This window comes from Dendropsophus ebraccatus, chromosome 3 (assembly GCF_027789765.1).
Source record: "Dendropsophus ebraccatus isolate aDenEbr1 chromosome 3, aDenEbr1.pat, whole genome shotgun sequence".
In the NCBI taxonomy this organism is placed as follows: Eukaryota; Metazoa; Chordata; class Amphibia; order Anura; family Hylidae; genus Dendropsophus; species Dendropsophus ebraccatus.
In genome coordinates, this window is record NC_091456.1 from 53,675,221 (window position 1) to 53,695,543 (window position 20,323).

General features: G+C 43.8%; 1 protein-coding gene across 1 annotated transcript in view; it reads left to right on the top strand.

Annotated features, from left to right (window-relative positions):
* SLC28A3 (solute carrier family 28 member 3) overlaps positions 1–20,323 on the top strand; it is a 76,569-nt gene that overhangs the window by 43,924 nt on the left and 12,322 nt on the right. The window contains exons 8-11 of the mRNA XM_069961782.1: positions 8,044–8,121; positions 9,658–9,738; positions 16,863–16,943; positions 18,343–18,468. Coding sequence (XP_069817883.1) covers positions 8,044–8,121; positions 9,658–9,738; positions 16,863–16,943; positions 18,343–18,468 — 366 coding nt within the window. The remainder of the gene's footprint in view (positions 1–8,043; positions 8,122–9,657; positions 9,739–16,862; positions 16,944–18,342; positions 18,469–20,323) is intronic.

Here is a 20,323-nt window from a genome sequence, read left to right on the forward strand (position 1 = left end):
TTTATACGCAAATGGACGATTTGCGAATAAAATATTTGCAAATCGGCACTTTCCGCCGAGTACGCCAGGGGGGCGGAAAGGGGGTGTGTAGTGGGCAGAACGGAGGGCGCGGACTCAGAGTCCGCGCGATTTATCATCCGTTCCGCCCAAATATACACCGAAAACCTACTCCAGTCCTCAGCTGGCGTAGGTTTTCGGCGGTGCGCACCGGCGCGCACGGGATTTATGTAGAGGCAGTCCGCCTCTACATAAATCTCCGTAGCGCCGGAGCTGCGGGGGTATTTTTAAGTCCGGCGTAAAAAACGCCGGACTTAATAAATGCCCCCCTATGTGTATACACTCCGGCCAGGATTCCCTCAGCCTGAAGCACTTTGTAAGTACCGCAGAAATCACGGCCGTTGTAACAACGGCTGTGACTTCTGCTAAACTTACGTAGTGTGAACATAGCCTAATGGTGCAAAGAAATCTTGCTGCTTTCAAAGTGGCATTTCTTCAGTTGAATTTCTGATAAAATAGTCATTCTTAGTTCATTGCAGAAAGGGGAACACCTAGGATTGCTTCAAACTCCTTTATTCAATCCTATGTAGCACTTTCAAACAAGACTTTCAAGTTTTACTTGTTTCTTAGCATTTCCAATAAACTACACCTACTTTCTTACTTTGATTGAAGTTTATTGAGTAGGTGTGACTAATTATAATGTATATTTAAACTTACTAAGTTACTTTTCCCTTTCAGCTGAAGACTTTTTATTCTTTGTTAAATTTATTTTATATATTTTAGTCTCTATCGTATTGAGTACTGCCAAAACAGGGGCATAACTATAAGGGTGATGCAGATGGCAGCACTGGATCCTGAGGGGGCCTAAATGGCTTCTTTGCCACATAAGAAACACCAGTATGGCAGATGGCATAGATCTCTCACAAAACTAGTGTCCAGTGAACTGTTTGGGTTTGGCAACATTCCAGGGGATGGAGAAGTTGGATGCCACCATAGGGAGTCCTGGAAAACATGGAAACAACCACAGGCTGTATCCATGTTTTCCTGATAGCCCTAGGGCAGCATCCAACTTCTCCATCCACCGGGCGTCAAATGTCAGATTCCTAGAATGCTGCCAAACCTGAACAGTTTGGCATGTTAACTCAACACTACTACTCAATACTACAGAAGACCTACTGGTAAGAGGGTGATACACCTCTGCTAGTTCTGTTTTCCATGATGCTGATGTTCTGAGCATGGAAGAGGTAAAGGTAACTCCTATGAAGTGCAGCAGGAGAAGTAAAATACAGAGCGATGTTTAGTAAGCAAATGATATAAAAAAACTAAAGAGCATCCATATATAAACGAGAAAGAGAAAGGGGGAGAGTCACACTGTTCTTGAACATTCTAGAATATGAACATAAATGCCAGAGATTCAATTAATAGTAAACATGAAGTGATTAAAATCAGTAAATAAGAATAAGTCAGTAATAAAACAGTTTATTAAAAAACCAAATAGTACAGATTCAGTCATAGAGTTAGCCGTACCTTACTCGTATCATTGACCTTATTCATTATTGGCAATGCCTTTTTCATATCTACCGTGTCAATGACTCCTCTATGGTTATATTTACCACAAAGCTGTCAATTCCCAAAGATGTATAAGGCTTTAGTCTGAAAAAAACATTTTGAGGTGTCACAGAATTTAGATCAGTTGGGGTTTGGGTGTTCAGACCTGAGCACGCTGCCTTTTCCATCCTACTACTTTCTAATGGGCCTGTCTCTTGCAGTGAGACAGGGAAAGCAGCAAGTCCAGGGTGAAAAGCTTAGCTAGCGTGTCTCCTGGCTCTGTCTGATGAACGATGGGGGCCTGAACAACCAAACCCCAAACTGATCAAAAATTTTGATATGGCAAAATGTCTAAAGTCTTGTCAAATGGCAGCAACCCTAATTCTTTAAATATCTTTTTAATATCTACAGAGCAGGTGTTTATCGTGTGTACGCTGGGAGCAGGGGCGGATTAACTTTACCATAGGCCCGGGGCTGTTCACCAAGCCTGGGCCCCCCCCTCCCCACTGTACCTATGGCGGCACTAGCCTGGCGTTCATAGTACAGTATAGATAATGTCATGATGTCATGATGTCCTGATTTGTGCAAAATTGCCATTAAAAAAACTGTGATTTTTTGCAAATCATGGCGGTAGTGTAGCCAGGAGACAGTACGCCACTGAAAGTATAAGTCTTTTTGGGTGGTCATGGGCCCCCCAGGAGCTCAGGGCCCCCGGCTGCCGCCCAAAACGCCCCTATTATAATCCACTACTGGCTGGGAGGAGTATATACGGTAGGCCCCTGCACCTGTAGGTTGCTGCTGCACTTTTTGATTTTTGTCTGTACTTAAGCAGCGTGCAACCTGCAGTGTGAACAGAGTCATAGATGTGCTGCCAAATTTTCCCATGTCCCAAGGCTGCTATAAAAGAGATCATTTGGCTCCTATCTGCCCAGTTGTAGGCTTATTAAAGCCCGGGAGAGGCCATTGCTAGTGTGAAAATGCTAGAGTAGGGACCATGTGTCAGGAATCTGCAGTAGCCTGTGTGAACTGGACCTGGTGTTTTGCTTTTGTGTGCCACACCCGATTGCTTCTCAGCTTCTGGCTATGCAGGAGTTAAGCTGAGAAGCTCCTGGTCTTGATTTTACACCTGTGTTGTTGCTGTGATTGACAGGTTTCTCTGCCTGTCTGTACCTGGAAGATCAGAGCGCTGGCCCAATGAGGATCCAGACCGGGCTCTTGGTCAGCATAAAGCAAAGCTGAGACTGAGGCCCAGCGCTGGCTAATTAGGTTAACTCCTGGTCCCAGCTCCCTTGTCTATTCCTGCGAACCCCTCTCCTAATCCCTCTGTGTTGTTCGACTTGTTATCTGACCTGCCTGACTATTTGACGATCCCTCTGCCTGCTGATTTTGTACTGCGCTGCCTGTGTGGATTTGACCCGGCTTGTTCACCATTCTTTTATGTTTGTTCGTCCGTCTCGTTCTGTGTGCACTTTATCAGTGTAGGGAACGTCTTCGTGGTTGTCCACGGCCGCCTAGGGCTGATTGAGGCAAGTAGGCAGGTGACAGTGGGTGGGTTCAGACCTAGGGCCCACTGTCTTGTCCTGTCTGTATCGCCCGATCCTGACAGATTAGCCAGCCCAACTGGTTTTGCCTCACGGTCACCATGGACGCCATGACCACCATAGTGGACCACATGCAGCAGCTCAACACCATGGTGCAGGAGCTGGCTGAAAGGGTCCAAAAGCAGGAGACGGCCCCCCGACAGTTTACTTTGACCTCCCCGGTACCTCCTGAGCCTCCAGTTCAGCTCCCAGAGAAATTCAAGGGGCACAGGAGAAGTTTCCGCACCTTCCGGGAGGGTTGTAATCTGTTTTTCAGGCTGCGTCCTATGCCCAGATTGATTCTGGGTCCTCAGCTAATTTTGTTAACGCCAAGTTCTTTTCAGGTTTAGAGGTTTGGAGCAGACTCCGCCCCCTTTGCTCAAGGGGGCGTACGATACATAACTCCCTGCCTGGAAGTTAAGGTGGGGTCCGTCCATATTGAAAAGATGGATTTTCTTGTGATGCATAACTTGTCGTCAGACCTGGGGTTACCATGGCTGGAGGCTCATAACCCTGTTTTTAATTGGTCCAGCCGGGAACTGGTGCAGTGGGGTCCTAAATGTGTCTGTCACTGTATTGCTGTGTCTCTCACAAAATGTTCTCCTGGGGAGGGGGAAATTCCAGAATTTTTATCTGATTACTCTGATGTCTTTGACGAAAAAGCTGTGGACGGGTTACCGCCTCACAGACCATATGACTGTATCATTGAGTTAACTCCCGGTGCTAAGTTCCCCAGGGGTCGAATATTTAACTTGTCCTGTCCTGAAAGGGAGGCCATGAGAGAATATGATAAGGATATTCTGCGTAAAGGACATATTCGCCCCTCATCCTCTCCGTTGGGGGCAGGGTTCTTTTTTGTGGGCAAAAAAGACGGTGGGCTTCGGGCCTTTCATTGACTACTGGGAGTTGAACAAAATTACGGTTAAAAATCAACACCCGTTACCCCTCATTCCGTATTTGTTTAACCAAATCGTTGGTGCCAAATGGTTTTCTAAGGTGGATCTACGTGGAGCTTATAATCTTATAAGGATACGGGAGGGGGATGAGTGGAAGACCGCCTTTAATACCCCAGAGGGCCATTTCGAGTATCTTGTTATGCCCTTTGGGTTATGTAATGCTCCGGCGGTCTTCCAACACTTTGTGAACGATGTATTTCGTGAACATTTGGGTCGATTCCTTGTTGTCTATTTGGATGATATTTTGATTTTTTCACCTGATTGGGCTTCTCACATATTACATGTACGTACAGTAATGGAGCTTCTGAGGCAGAATAATCTGTATCCCAAGTTATTGAAATGCCAGTTCGGTATCCAGGAAGTCTCGTTTCTTGGTTACTACATTACCCCTAATTCGTTTGGTATGGACCCCCTTAAAGTTACTGCCATTGAAAACTGGGAGCGACCCAATAACCTGAAGGCCCTGCAAAGGTTCTTGGGATTCGCAAATTACTATCGAAAATTTATTAAAGACTTCTCACTGGTAGACAAACCCCTACCGGATTTGACTAGGAAGGGGGAGGACTTAGTTAACTGGTCCCCAGAAGCGATCATGGCATTCGATAAACTTCGGCGATGTTTTACAGAAGCTCCAGTGCTGGCTCAGCCTGATTTTGAGCGCCCCTTCATAATGGAGGTGGACGCATCTGAGGTGGGTGTGGGAGCAGTGTTATCCCAGGGATCTAGCACTTTTACCAACCTTCGTCCTGTTGCCTACTTCTCCAGGAAGTTCTCCCAGGCCGAATGTAATTATGATATTAGCAATAGAGAATTATTGGCGTTGAGTGGAGTTGGCGTTTGAGTGGAGACACTTCCTGAAGGGTTCCAAAAATAAGGTGGTCGTGCTTACTGACCATAAGAACTTGGTATACTTAGACAGTGCTAAACGTCTCACCCCACGTCAAGCCAGGTGGGCCCTGTTTTTCTCAAGGTTTAACTTTGAGATCACGTACCGGCATGGTTCCAAAAATGTCAAGGCTGACGCTCTGTCTCGTAGTTTTGACATAGAAAATTCTCCCAGGAACCAGCCCGATACGATTTTAAACCCCGGAGTGGTGGTGTCTGTCCTACAACAGGACCTGGTGACCCAAATCGCTGAGTCTCAGTCCTTGGCACCCCGAAATACTCCGAACTCCTGCTTGTTTGTACCTCCGGATCTTCGTCTCTGGGTCTTGGAGGAGATTCATAGCTCTGTGTTGGCTGGACACCCAGGGGTGGCAGGAACCAGGTTCTTGCTCTCACTCCACTACTGGTGGCCTTCCTGGGCCTGAGATGTGAAAGCTTTTGTTGAGGCTTGTGAGACTTGTGCTAGGTCCAAGGTCCCTCGAAGGCCACCTGAAGGATTATTACATCCGCTACTGGTGCCTACGAGACCATGGACACATATATCGATGAATTTCATTACTGACCTGCCCCTGTCCAGGGGAAAAACTGTCATTTGGGTAGTTGTGGATAGATTTTCCAAGATGTGCCATCTTATTCCTCTGTCTAAACTACCAAATGCTCGTACTTTAGCTACGCTATTTATTAATCATATTCTACGTTTGCATGGCATCCCTGAGAATGTTGTTTCCGATAGGGGTGTTCAGTTTGTGGCGAAGTTTTGGAGAGAATTCTGTGAAAAGTTGGGTATCTCGTTATCTTTCTCGTCTGCCTTCCATCCGCAGACGAATGGTCAGACCGAGAGAATTAACCAGTCCCTAGAGCAATTTCTGAGGTGTTTCGTGGCTGATGCCCAGGACATATGGAGAGACTTTATATCTCCAGCTGAATTTGCCTTAAATAATCATGAACACCGCTCACTTGGTATGTCGCCATTCTTTTGTCATTTTGGTTTTAATCCTAGGTATTCCTCTACTCATGCCGCTGAATCAGTTAACCCTTCCGCTGAAGCCATATTCTCTAAACTGTGCACAGTTTGGGCCCAAGCTCATCAGAGCTTGGTTAAAGCCCAAGAGCAATACAAAAAACATGCTAATAAAAGACGCATACCTGGCCATCAATACATGGTAGGGGAAAAGGTCTGGTTGTCTACGAGAAATCTGAGGTTAAAGGTACAATCCGGTAAACTGGCACCTAAATATGTTGGACCATACACTATTGTGGAAGTGATTAACCCTGTTACCTTTAGATTAAAGCTGCCTGCATCATTTCGCATACATAATGTGTTCCATAAAGCACTTCTGAAAAAGTATGTTCTTCCGGTTGCGCCGTCTTCTCCTCCTGCTCCCCTGGTCATCCAGGGGGAGTTGGAGTATGAGGTAGAAAAAATTCTAAATTCTCGCTGGGTACAAGGGTCTTTGCAGTACTTGGAACACTGGAAAGGTTTTGGCCCAGAAGAACAGACGTGGGTTTCTGGGAAAGACATGCATGCCCCACGTCTGGTTTGACAATTTCATGCACGTAATCCGTCTAAGCCAGGTCTGTTCAATAAGGGTCCTGAGGCCCCTCATAAGAGGAGGGGTACTGTCAGGAATCTGCAGTAGCCTGTGTGAACTGGACCTGGTGTTTTGCTTTTGTGTGCCACACCCGATTGCTTCTCAGCTTCTGGCTATGCAGGAGTTAAGCTGAGAAGCTCCTGGTCTTGATTTTACACCTGTGTTGTTGCTGTGATTGACAGGTTTCTCTGCCTGTCTGTACCTGGAAGATCAGAGCGCCGGTCCAATGAGGATCCAGACCTGGCTCTTGGTCAGCATAAAGCAAAGCTGAGTCCCAGCGCTGGCTAATTAGGTTAACTCCTGGTCCCAGCTCCCTTGTCTATTCCTGCGAACCCCTCTCCTAATCCCTCTGTGTTGCTCGACTTGTTATCTGACCTTCTGCCTGACTATTTGACGATCCCTCTGCCTGCTGATTTTGTACTGCGCTGCCTGTGTGGATTTGACCCGGCTTGTTCACCATTCTTTTATGTTTGTTCGTCCGTCTCGTTCTGTGTGCACTTTATCAGTGTAGGGAACGTCTTCGTGGTTGTCCACGGCCGCCTAGGGCTGATTGAGGCAAGTAGGCAAGTGACAGTGGGTGGGTTCAGACCTAGGGCCCACTGTCTTGTCCTGTCTGTATCGCCCGTTCCTGACACCATGTCTCGAGGACGCCTTCACGTGGCGATTAATGTGCAACGTGGCCTTAATGTGCAATTACTTCATGTGGATTTATTAAATTAAAATAAACTATTTCTTTCCAGATATACTGACTACATTAGTGACTTAAACATAACTTTTCATATGTTGCTGCCCATCGTGAGACCAACAATTCCCTCCATATTTGTTATTATCTATTCAGTCTCCTTCCCCCAGTTCTCAGCTGCTGCTTTCTGCTGAAAACACAAAATCTGTGTGTAAGCTTTTCTCTCTGTTTCCCTCCTCCCTTCTGAGACAGCTGATGTAAACAAGTCCCTGACAGGCTTTATCTGCAACATTGAAACTTATTTGTAATGCTGGGACGGTTGATAACAGCAACTTGACCTCAGATTAACCCTCCAAACATTACAAAGAAGCTACAATGTTGAAGATAAAGCCTGCCAGGGACTTGTTTAAATTAGCTGCCTCAGAAGGGAGGAGGGGGAGACAGAGAAAAAGGCTCACACACATATTTTTGTATTTTCAGCAGAAAGCAGCAGCTTAGAACTGGGGGAAGGAGACTGAATAAATAATAAGTATGGAATGAATTAGTCTCACCATGCGCAGCAACATATAAAAAGTTATGTTTTACTGGCTTACCTTTTTAACACTTTGGATTTGCTGTATAATACAAACCTAATAATGTATGTATTATATGTGTATTGTGTAAACAGTTTTGGAGGATAAAAATGCTCAGAGGTCAGTACTTTACTCTCCTATTATTCCACCAATAAGACTAGGATTCTACACTGACACTGTAATAGCAATGCAGTGGAGACTATTAAACAATATTTATTTCTCTTGTTGCAGACTTTCCTGGAATATTCAAATACTGGTGCAGAGTTTGTGTTTGGAGAAAAGTATACTGATCACTTTTTCGCTTTTAAGGTAAGCATTAAAGAATTCTAAAAGATTCTACTTAATTATAAATTATGAATTTTCATACTACAGCTAGTATGGGTAATAACTAGAGTTGAGAGAACTTTGAGCATGCTTGAGATGGTCTGAACTTGAGTGTGCAGCGCTTGGTTAGCGGTGGCTGCTGAAGTTGGATGCAATCCTAGAGGATCCTGGAAAACATGGATACAGCCATAGGCTCAACTCTAGTAGTAATACATTGATGTATATATGGACCCACTGTCTTTTTAACAAAGAGGACATAAATGAACCTCTAAAGTAGAATTGTTAAGTAAAATTATGTAAAACCTGATATTTTATTGTTATAGTATGTTTTAATGAACCTTTTCCTGACCCCACAAATTTATATATATACATATATATATTTTTTTTTTTTTTTTTGGCTTAAAGTGTACCTGTCGTAATAACTTTCAAAATCTAAATCAACAGTAGATGTGTAATAAAGCAAGTTTGCCATATACATTCATTAATTTTTTTTGTTGTTATCATGCTGTAAAACAAAGCTGAACTTACAAGAAATCCAGGTCCAGTCTCCGGAAGGCAGATTTTCTGACTTGTGCTGGTTGAAGAAAAACAGACTAAACACAGAAATTTCGGCCAGTACAGAGAGACAGGGCTCAATATGTCTATCAGTCACATGACTGCCTTCTCTGTGAGTACTCAGATGGCCTGGGAAACACGACTTCCTGTTTTTTGACTCTATGAGAAAAAAAGAGCCAGAAAACAGGAAGTTCCGTGTTCTCCATGATAACTGAAAAAAATAATGGATGTAAATTGCAAACTTGTTTTATATCACATCTACTTTTGGTTTAGATTTTGAAAGTTATAACGACAGTGACACTTTAAGTTTTCTTCCTCCTCACCTTCTAAGTTCCATAAATTTAAATTTTTCCACTTATGCGGGACAAGTTGTACTTTTTAGGTCAATGCCCTACAAACCAATGCCTTGAGCTTGAGGGATGCTCAGCACCGCATTAGCAAACATCTAGAGTTGTCTTGGTTCTATAATCTGGGTAGTCTTTAGTGTAAGAAATATCCCATGATAGGCCTAATTGGCACCGGCATGTAGATCCTGATGGCACATTCCATTATTTAACGGTTTCCGCTATCTGTGCTGATTGTGTGACATGCAAATAGGGCCGCTCTATGGACTGGAGGTGGGTCCAACGCCCCCAGTACACCAATGCTGTATCTCATGGCTGCCAGCTAGTGTAAGTTTTATGTATTTATTGCATTGTTTGTCAATATCACACTGCCACAGTGCATGTGCATAGCATACCAAGCCCCAAAAAGAACTCTACAGAGAAAAATGTTATAAGGCAATATTGTTCTGTTAGCTAGGATCTCCACCAATACTCACTTATGCAGGCTTCTAAACCCTTTTTGCACTTGTCAAACATTTTAGTAAATCTCAGATTTGGGACAAAGCTACAGTATATCCATAGGGCTGTGTGGCAGAGATTCCAGGTGATAAAAATGTTAACGTTCCTCTTTTTTGTCACTTAGGTTCTGCCCATTGTGATATTCTTCAGCACCGTAATGTCAATGCTTTACTTTCTTGGTTTCATGCAGTGGCTGATTAAAAAGGTAACTGTTTTTTTTCTTGATTTATGTCTTTTGAGGCCTACTTCTATTTACATACTATAAAGATAATGGAATCCATAAAAGTTAAATTAATAGCCCTATTGCCACAGTAAGCCAGGGCAATATACAGTCTATATGTAAGATCTGCCTTACTAAACATTTTCATTCTTCTTCATCATGTGTATAGTTTTATGGCTTACATGGGTTGTGGTTAATAGGGAAATATTAATATAACTAGATTTGTTAAGCTTGCAATGCCACATTAGTTCTCCAGTTAAGACAATGAAGAATGTAAAAACTCTAACTGTAAGGGCTCATGCACATGGTTGTATTACAACTTCATTTTGTTGCTGGGGCCTCTACAATTTGATTCCATAGACTTCTAGGGAAGAGTAAGGGTACAAAACACAACAATCACTGAGCTCAGGGAGATCAGTGAAAAAAATCCAATGGAGTACTCATTTAGGAGTCTCCACTGATTACCCCCTACTAAATTTGAATATGCAAAGAAGGGTCCGTGAAGCCTCAGTTGCGAATCTCAAAACACAGGAATTACCAGAAACCCCTCTCTCCAGAGAAGGAAGCCTGTTGCCAAGGGAAGCCTTCTAGTGGGGAGAACACCAAACCACCCCGATATGTAGCCCCTCAAGCCCCCACTCTTTTTTGCAAGCATTGGGACATAAATAATGAAACACTAGGGTGGCCCCTTTAAGTCAAAGTCTAACTCTGTTGCGAGTGTAACGACATAAGACAAGGGTTACCAAGGCTAGACATCCATCCACAGACAGCTGTTTCGGAGTATTTGCTCCTCATCAGTGTGGAGCAGGATTCTGGCTACCAGGGGCAATAAAAAATAGACAAACAAAAAAATCACGGAGCTAAGGGAGATCAATGAAAAAACCAATGGAGTACTCATTTAAGAGTCTCCACTGATTGCCCCCTACAAAATTTGAATATGCAAAGAAGGGGTCCATGGAGCCTCAGTTGTGAGTCTCAAAACATGGGAATAGCCGGATATCCCTCTCTCCAGAGAAGGAAGCCTGTTGCAAAGGGGGGCCTGCCAGTTAGGAAGAGTAAGGGTATGTTCATACAGGTAAAAACAAACATCAAAAAAGCCACAAAAATGTGCAGTTTTCAACTCACTAACTTCCATGGGTAATGCCCAAAACAGCACGAAAACAACACTGAAAATCATCATTAAAAAGTTGTAAAAGTTTCCTTTTTCAGAGCAGATCCACTTGCCAGCTTACATAGAAATTAACCCCTTAGTGACCGCCGATACGGCTTTCTACGGCGGTCACTAATGGGCCTTATTCTGCTGCCATCAGCTTTTTACGGCGATGGCAGAGAATAAGGCTGCGGGGCCGGGACGGCTCCCACCCCATCCCCCCGGCTACCGGAGGTAGCTGAGGGGTTGGGGCAGTGTGTGAGGTCCGTCCCGGCCCCCCCCCCTTACCGACGATCGCCGCTATTAACGTTATAGCGGCGACCGTCGGTAAAGAGGATTACCGGTGCCGCCGCCACCTTTCATCTCCCCCCGCCGTGAATCTACGGCGGGGGGAGATGAAATAAGTGTATATCAGACCCCAGATCAGACCCCCCTAGTGCCCCGATAACTAACCCCCCTCCCCCGGCGGCCATCATTTCCAAGATGGCCGCCGCAATCGCTGTGAACCGACTAACGTCGGTTCACAGCGATTAAAAAGTTAAAATGAATGAAAGCCCCATGCTCTCCGCCACCGGAGGTAGCGGAGAGCATGGGGCAGTCATCGGGGACCCCCCTGTGGGGTCCCGGTACAAGCGATCAGCGGTATATACTATATACCGCTGATCGCTTGTACCATGTGCTCCTGGCACTTTTTATCCCCTGTCACCATAAATGATTGGTGACAGGGGATAAAAAGTGATGTCCCCCCACCCCCCAAGTCGCCCCCCACCCCCCCTGTCACCCCCGTCCCCGAGTCACCCTCCCTTCCCCATATACTCACCGGATCCACGGAGCTCCTTCCTCCTCGACGTCCTGGCTGGTTATGAAGTGCGCATGCGCTTCACAACCAGCCAAGCTCTGAAAATTTAAAGTGACAGAGACCAATTTGGTCTCTGTCACTGAACTATGATTACTGTGATAGAAAATATCACAGTAATCATAGTAATACAGTGAAAATGAATGTATAAAGTACAAAAAGTGACAAACATACAAAAAAATAAAACACACACTTTTTATTATAGTAATAATTGCAGTTTACTCCCAAATTACCCCTAACCCCTCCCCAGATTACCCGTAACCACCGCACGTTACCCGTAACCACCGCACGTTGCCCGTAACCACCGCACGTTGCCCATAACCACCGCACGTTGCCCGTAACCACCGCACGTTGCCCGTAACAACCGCACGTTGCCCGTAACCACCGCACGTTGCCCGTAACCACCGCAAATTGCCAGTGACCCCCTCCAGATTGCCCGTAACCACCCCAAATTACATGTACCCACCCCAGATTACCTATAAGCACTTCAGTTTATCAGTAACAATCCCAGATTGTCTGTAACCCTTCCAGGTTGCACATAACCCCCCCAGGTTCCCCGTAATCATGCCAGATTACATGTAACCCCCCCCAGATTGCACGTAACCACCGCGCGTTGCCTCTGACCACGCCACGATGCCTCTGACCACGCCACGATGCCTCTGACCACGCCACGATGCCTCTGACCACGCCACGATGCCTCTGACCACGCCACGTCGCCTCTGACCACCGCACGTCGCCTCTGACCACCGCACGTCGCCTCTGACCACCACACGTCGCCTCTGACCACCCCAAATTGCCAATGACCCCCTCCAGATTGCGGTGCCCATGTCAGATTACAGGTACCCACCCCAGATTGCCTATAAGAACTTCAGTTTATCCATAACCACCCCACATTGCCCGTAACCACCCCACGTTGCCCGTAACCACCCCAGATTGTCTGTAAGCACTGCAGGTTGCCCGTAACCACCCCACGTTGCCCGTATCCACCCCAGATTGTCTGTAAGCACAGCAGGTTGCCCGTAACCACCCCACGTTGCCCGTATCCACCCCAGATTGTCTGTAAGCACTGCAGGTTGCCCGTAACCACCCCACGTTTCCCGTAACCATCCCAGATTGTCTGTAAGCACAGCAGGTTGCCCGTAACCAGCCCACGTTGCCCGTTACCAGCCCACGTTGCCTGTAACCAGCCCACGTTGCCTGTAACCAGCCCACGTTGTCTGTAACCAGCCCACGTTGCCTGTAACCACCCCACGTTGCCGTAACCACAGCAGGTTGCCCGTGACCACCACACGTTGCCCGTGACCACCACACGTTGCCCATAACCACCACACGTTGCCCGTAACCACCCCGCGTTGCCTGTAACCACCCCACGTTGCCTGTAACCACAGCAGGTTGCCCGTGACCACCCCATGTTGTCCGTAACCACCCCAGATTACCTGTAACCACCTCAGGTTGCCCATAACCACCCCACATTACCTGTAATTTCATTTTTTTTATTTTATTTTAGTAACTGCGCTATTCTAATAACCATTAATAGCTGCGGTTTTGCTCCTGTAAATTGGCGCTCCTTCCCTTCTGAGCCCTGCTGTGTGCCCATACAGTGGTTTATGCCCACATATGAGGTACCGTTTTACTCAGGAGAACCTGCGTTACAGATTTTGGGGTGAATTTTCTCTCCTGTTCCTCGTCAAATTGAGAAATTTCAAACTAAACCAACATATTATTGGAAAAATTCGAGTTTTTCATTTTTACTGGCCAATTTTGAATACTTTCCTCTAATACCTGTGGGGTAAAAATGGTCACCACACACCAAGATGAATTCTTTGAGGGGTGCTCTTTCCAAAATGTGGTGACTTTTGGGGGGAATCTATTCTGCTGACACTACAGGGGCTCAGCAAACGCACCTGGCGCTCAGAAACATCTTCAGAAAAATCTGCACTGAAAATGCTAATTGGCGCTCCTTCCCTTCTGAGCCCGGCTGTGTGCCCATGCAGTGGTTTATGCCCACATATGGGGTACTGTTCTACTCAGGAGAACCTGCTTTACATATATTGGGGTGACATTTCTCTCCTGTTCCTCGTGAAATTGAGAAATTTCAAACTAAAGGAACATATTATTGGAAAAATTCGAGTTTTTCATTTTTACTGTCTACTTTTGATTATTTTCCTCAAACACCTGTGGGGTCAAAATGCTCACCACACCCCAAAATAAATTCTTTGAGGGGTGCACTTTCCAAAATGGAGTGACTTATTGGGAGATTTTACTCTGTGGACACTACAGGGGCTCTGCAAACGCACCTGGCACTCGGAAACTTCTTCAGCAAAATCTGCATTGAAAAAGCTAATTGGCGCTCCTTCCCTTTTGAGCCCTCCTGTGTGCCCATACAGTGGTTTACGCCCACATATGGGGTACCATTGTACTCAGGAGAACCTGCGTTACAAATTTTGTGGTACTTTTTTCCTCTTGTTCCTCGTGAAATTGAGAAATTTCAAACTAAAAGAACATAATATTGGAAAAATTTGAGTTTTTCATTTTTACTGTCTACTTTTGAATACTTTCCTCTAATACCTGTGGGGTCAAAATGGTCACCACACACCAAGATGAATACTTTGAGGGGTGCACTTTCCAAAATGGAGTGACTTATGGCGAGATTTTACTCCGCTGGCACTACAGGGGCACTGCAAACGCACCTGGCGCTCGAAAACTTCTGCAGCAAAATCTGCATTGAAAAAGCTAATTGGCGCTCCTTCCCTTCTGAGCCCTCCTGTGTGCCCATGCAGTGGTTTATGCCCACATATGGGGTACCATTGTACTCAGGAGAACCTGCGTTACAAATTTTGGGGTACTTTTTTCCTCTTGTTCCTCGTGAAATTGAGAAATTTCAAACTAAACGAACATATTATTGGAAGAATTCGAGTTTTTCATTTTTACTGTCTTCTTTTGAATACTTTCCTGTAATACCTGTGGGGTCAAAATGGTCACCACACACCAAGATGAATTCTTTGAGGGGTGTACTTTCCAAAATGGGGTGACTTATGGGGGGTTTTCTCTCTGCTGACACTACAGGGGCTCTGCAAACGCACCTGGCGCTCAGAAACTTCTTCAGCAAAATCTGCATTGGAAAAGCTAATTGGCGCTCCCTTCCTTCTGAGCCCTGCTGTGTGCCCATACAGTGGTTTACGCCCACATATGGGGTACCGTTGTACTCAAGAGAACCTGCATTACAAATTTTGGGGTGCTTTTTGTCTCATATTCCTTTTGAAAATGAGAAACTTTAATCTAAACGTATATATTATTGGAAAATTAAAATTTTCAATTTTTTTCCTGCCTAATTGTGAATACTTTCCTCCAGCCCCTGTAGGGTTAAAATGCTCATTATACCCCTAGATTAATTCTTTAAGGTGTGTAGTTTCCAAAATGGGGTCACTTATGGGGGTTTTCAGGATACCAGACTTCTAAATCCATTTAAAAAAAGAACTGGTCCCTAAAAAAATCAGTTTCACGAAAATGTGATAATTTGCTGATAAATTTCTAAGCCCCATAACACCCTAAAAAAGTAAAATATGTTTACCAAATTATGCCAGAATAAAGAAGACATATTGGTAATGTGACTTAGTAACTAATTTATGTGCTACGACTTTCTTTTTTTAGAAGCAGAGAATTTCAAAGTTCATAAAATGCAAATTTTTTTAATTTTTCATGATATTTTGATGTTTTTCACAAAAAACACACAAAGTAGTGACCAAATTTTGCCACTAACATAAAGTGCCATATGTCACGAAAAAACAATCTCAGAATCGCTAGCATACGTTAAAGCATCACTGAGCTATAAGAGCATAAAGTGAGACAGGTCAGATTTTGAAAAATTAGCCTGGTCATTAAGGCCCAAACTAGCTGCAGCACAAAGGGGTTAACAGGGGAAAAATGTGTTAAAAACAGCACTGATTTGCAAGCTGTTTTAGAGGCTTTTTATCCAGGTGGTTTGTACACATGGCTTTTACTGACTGTGTGAATGCACCTTTTATGACTTTAAAATTAATCTGTCAGTTGTAATCCACCCTCCAAACTATTCGATATGTGTTAGGTCAAGAAGACACATGCTACTTTTCATTAGAAGAAGGTTCTGCAGGCTGGAGGTACAGCCGAGCAAAAGGTCCGGGACTTTGGTGGCGCTGACGGCATCCGATGAGTTTCACTCCTTGAATGATGGGAGTAGTAGCAGTGGATGTAAAATCAGAACTTTTATTGCAAGAATTACGCGTTTCAAGGCACAGCCTCTTCATCAGATCAGGATACTAATCTGATGTAGAGGCTGTGCCTTGAAACGCGTAATTCTTGCAATAAAAGCTCTGCTTTTACATCCACCATAACTACTCCCATCATTCAAGGAGTGAAACTCATCAGATGCTGTCAGCGCCACCAAATACCAGGACCTTTTGCTCAGCTGTACCTCCAGCCTGCAGAACCTTCTTCTGAGCAATTTGGAACATGAATTACAGCTGACAGATTCGATTTAAGGATAGCTCTTATCCAACATTAACTAATGGTGCGTTTACACAGAGAGATTTATCTGACAGATTTTGGAAGCCAAAGCCAGGAATGGATTTGAAAAGAGGATAAATGTTAGTGCTTTCTTTATGACTTGTTCCCTGTTCTCTGTTTATAGTCTGCTCCTGACTTTAGCTTCAAAGATCTGTCAGATAAATCTGTTTGTGTAAACGCACCATTAGAAATCAGCGTGATTGGTTCCTTCTTGCAGTGCCTCTAAAAGGTATGGGCCGCACAAATCATATTGTTCATGCGGCCATAACATGCATATAGATTATGTTCCTACTAGGGTAACGTGCCGTCATTTATCGGGGAAAGGCATCTGTCTATTGATAATGATAGCCGCAAATAATGATCATGATCACTAGCAACAGAAGGCCGCCTTTCCCCGCTAAATGACAGCACGTTACCGTAGTGGGAACATAGCTATAAACTTTATTTTGTGTCTTCTTGGACTGTTTTTATATTACACATGCATGAAGTTCTGAAACTATTTAGTGTGTGTGTAAAATGGCATAAAAAGCAAAAATAACTACAATATAACTTTTTTCAAAGGTTGGTTGGTTTATGCAAATTACAATGGCAACATCTCCTACAGAATCATTGGTTTCTGCAGGCAACATATTTGTGGGTCAGGTATGTAACTAGTATTCATTTTTATTTGCAATATACTTTTCATGTATTGTTTCACTACTGTATATAATAATAGGCTATGTTCACACGCTGTTAATGACCGGCCATTCCTTGACCCAGGCCGGGTCACGGAACGGCCGGTCTCTGCCCGGATCATCCCGGATGATCTTTCCGGCCGCAGGGTTCTGATGCGGGCACATATGTGCACGCCCGCATCAGAACCTCCCACAGCGCACAATGAAGCAAGCGACCCGAGCCGCTCGCTGCATTGTGTAGACTGGCAGGGTTTCCTATGGCTGCAATTCATTGAATTGCGGCCACAGAAAATTGACATGTCAGTTATTTGCTGCCCCGCACGGGATCCCGGACAGAGCGTATACTATGTGTATACGCTCCAGCTGGGATCCCATAGATCAATAGGCAGTGTTCACAAGCGTATAAAGTGCGGCTGTTGTTGCCGATGGCAACAACGGCCTTACTTATACGTAGTGTGAACATACCCATAAAATGTAATCCTTACAGAGTGCAGATTAACATATTAGCATATTAATTTACAGTATGCAATGAGAACAAGCAGCTTTATTTTAAATGCGATTGCCCCTTTCCAAATATAAATGGCATGTGCCATAAGCTATGTGATTTGTTTTAGTTAACCTTTTTAACATGTAAAGTGAAACTGGCCCAGTTGTTCCTAGCAACCGATCAGATTCCACTTTTCATTCCTCACAGGCTCTTTGGAAAATGAAAGGTGGAATCTGATTGGTTGCTAGGGGCAACTGGGACAGTTTCACTTTACACCATGTTTGATAAATCTCCCCCTAAATGTCTGTTATACCATTCTACTGTGAAGATGAGGAATTCTACACTAGTATAAGGAAAATATGTCATCAGAAATTTACATACATTTATATCAGAAAACCATATAATGTCCAAATGTCCAATTCTATAGAGAAATAACTAAAAATAAAACATTTAAAAAAAAAGCCGAATTTAGAATTTTTCACCTCTACGTCCTAACTAGCTCCTGAAAAATATTGTTCCAACTGGGATTTGTTTGTGATTGTTTGCATGGGTTTCTTCCGGGTACTCGGTTTCCTCCGATACTCCAAAAACATACAGATAGATGAGTTTGGAATTTACGTTGTGAACCGCAATGGGCACAGGAACCGATATGAATTATAAAAAGCTATGTAAAGTGCTGCAGAATGAGTTTGCAAGGAAGGAATTTTCTCCCTGTGATGGGGCAATTGTCATCTGCCTCATAAGGGTTTTTTCCTTCCTCTGGATCAACACAGTAGGGTTTCTCTAGGTTGAACCTCTAGGTTGTCTTCTTTCAACCTTATTATATAAATAAAAGAATTATTAATAATTTAGTTTTTAACTTCTTGTGTCTTTTTTGTAGACTGAATCTCCCCTTTTAATAAGGCCATATCTGGAAGACTTAACAAAATCTGAAATACATGCAGTGATGACTGCTGGTTTTGCTACGATTGCAGGAAGTGTCCTTGGAGCATACATTTCATTTGGAGTACGTAAATATATTTGGTATTTCATATATAAGATCCTACACAGGCACTGTTGTTTCAACAAAGTTTGCATAAATCAATAGTAAATATAAGAAACTTTGTAATATATCTTATCAGACAAAAATGCTTCTTTCTGGTGTTTCAAGCACCCCCCCCCCCCCCCAACTGTTTCCAAAGCTGAAAAATCAGTAACAACCAAGGCAACTCGATAGAGGGGGGAGGAGGGAGTTGTGAAGGGGTACATAGGTAGAGAGAATTTAAGTGATAATCTTCTGGTGTAAACGCAGCTACAAATGATAAACGGAAATTCATTGAACAAACATTGTGATTTCCAGGGCTAACATTTTGGAGCAAAGGTTACCAGGGCTGTCTAGTATTAGTATTAGACATTTCCTAGGTATGTCCTATCTGGTGTCCCTGCATGTTACATGTAAACATTATGTAACATAGTGATGTAATATATAAAGTATTAAAAAGGAAGAGTGCCCTGTGGGACTAAGACAATGGTAAATAAATATGAACTTTATGTGATCTGATATTATTAGGAAGACAATGATCAAAAAAAAATCATATGGATAAAAAACGAATATTTTTCAAATATTAAATGTATTGTTCAGGCACCTAAATATGGTTCACAATGGTATAAAATAAATCCTATTTACCAAACAATACCCTGCCATGCCCTTTCCAGTGCTTTCCACCAGTCTCTGGTCCCTCCCAATATAGACTGTGGTCACCATTGCAGCCAATGACTTCTTTTGTTATACATCTAATGAGAGCTAACCACTTGGCTGGCAGACAGGGCTCATCAATGGGCTGGTGACAGTTCACACAATATGCAGTTTTCATGGGTTTTCTAATTCATAATGTTTTTGTTTTTGGAAAAATTTTGCCACAAGTGAGCTATAATTACAACTGAAATGTTTTAAATTGCTTATGCTGTGTTCACAGATTGACCCAAATTTACAACAAAATTACTAATGTGTTAATTCAAAGATTGTCTAGTCTAAGTTTGCACAAGGTTTTGGCTGCATTTTAATGCAATTATTTCCAAATTGTAGTAAAAATGACACATTTTTACTGGAAGTTACAAAATATATAGTAAAATAGCAAAAAAAATCCCAGGAAAAAGCTGTAAAAATGCAACATGTGAAACCAGGGGTATAATATTCTGGTGGCATAGCGATAGGAGCAACAGCATACGCACAGAGTTGTGTGGGAGGAAAGTGGTCTATGAGCAGCCAGGACGCATCTAATAGGTCATGATGTTACCCTGTAGTTCACAAGAAGTTAGTTGACCCAGAACAAACCACTTCCTTTATCTTGTTAAACACTGTGATTTTCTGTGGGTCAGTCTGGTCATCACATGCCCCAATTACAATAGTAATTGGATGCTTGGATAGAGCTGTGCTGGAATTAAACAAATGGCATTGTTGGACTATCGATGGTGAGTGTGCATGATATGGGGAAAATAAATCTGGAGTGCTTCTTTAAACATCCATTATTTCCACCTCTCAGGTAAAGACGTTTTAAAAGGGGAACTACCAGCAGGTTAGACGAATCTAACCTGCTGATAGCCCCCTACAGCACTGGGGACACTGGGGAGTAAGGTATGTGTCTTACCTTTCTCCTCGGTGTCGGTCCTGCGATGTTAATCGGAGTAAACTCTGCTCCAGAGCACCGTTCGGAGCACTGCAGCGTCATCCGACCCGCCCCTTCATTGGTTATCATTAGAAGGGGTGAGTTGGATGACGCATCGGTGCTCCTAACGGTGCTCTGGAGCAGAGTTTACCCCGACTTACAGCACGGGATCTGCACCAAGGAGAGAGGTAAGGCACATACCTCCTCCCCAGCGCT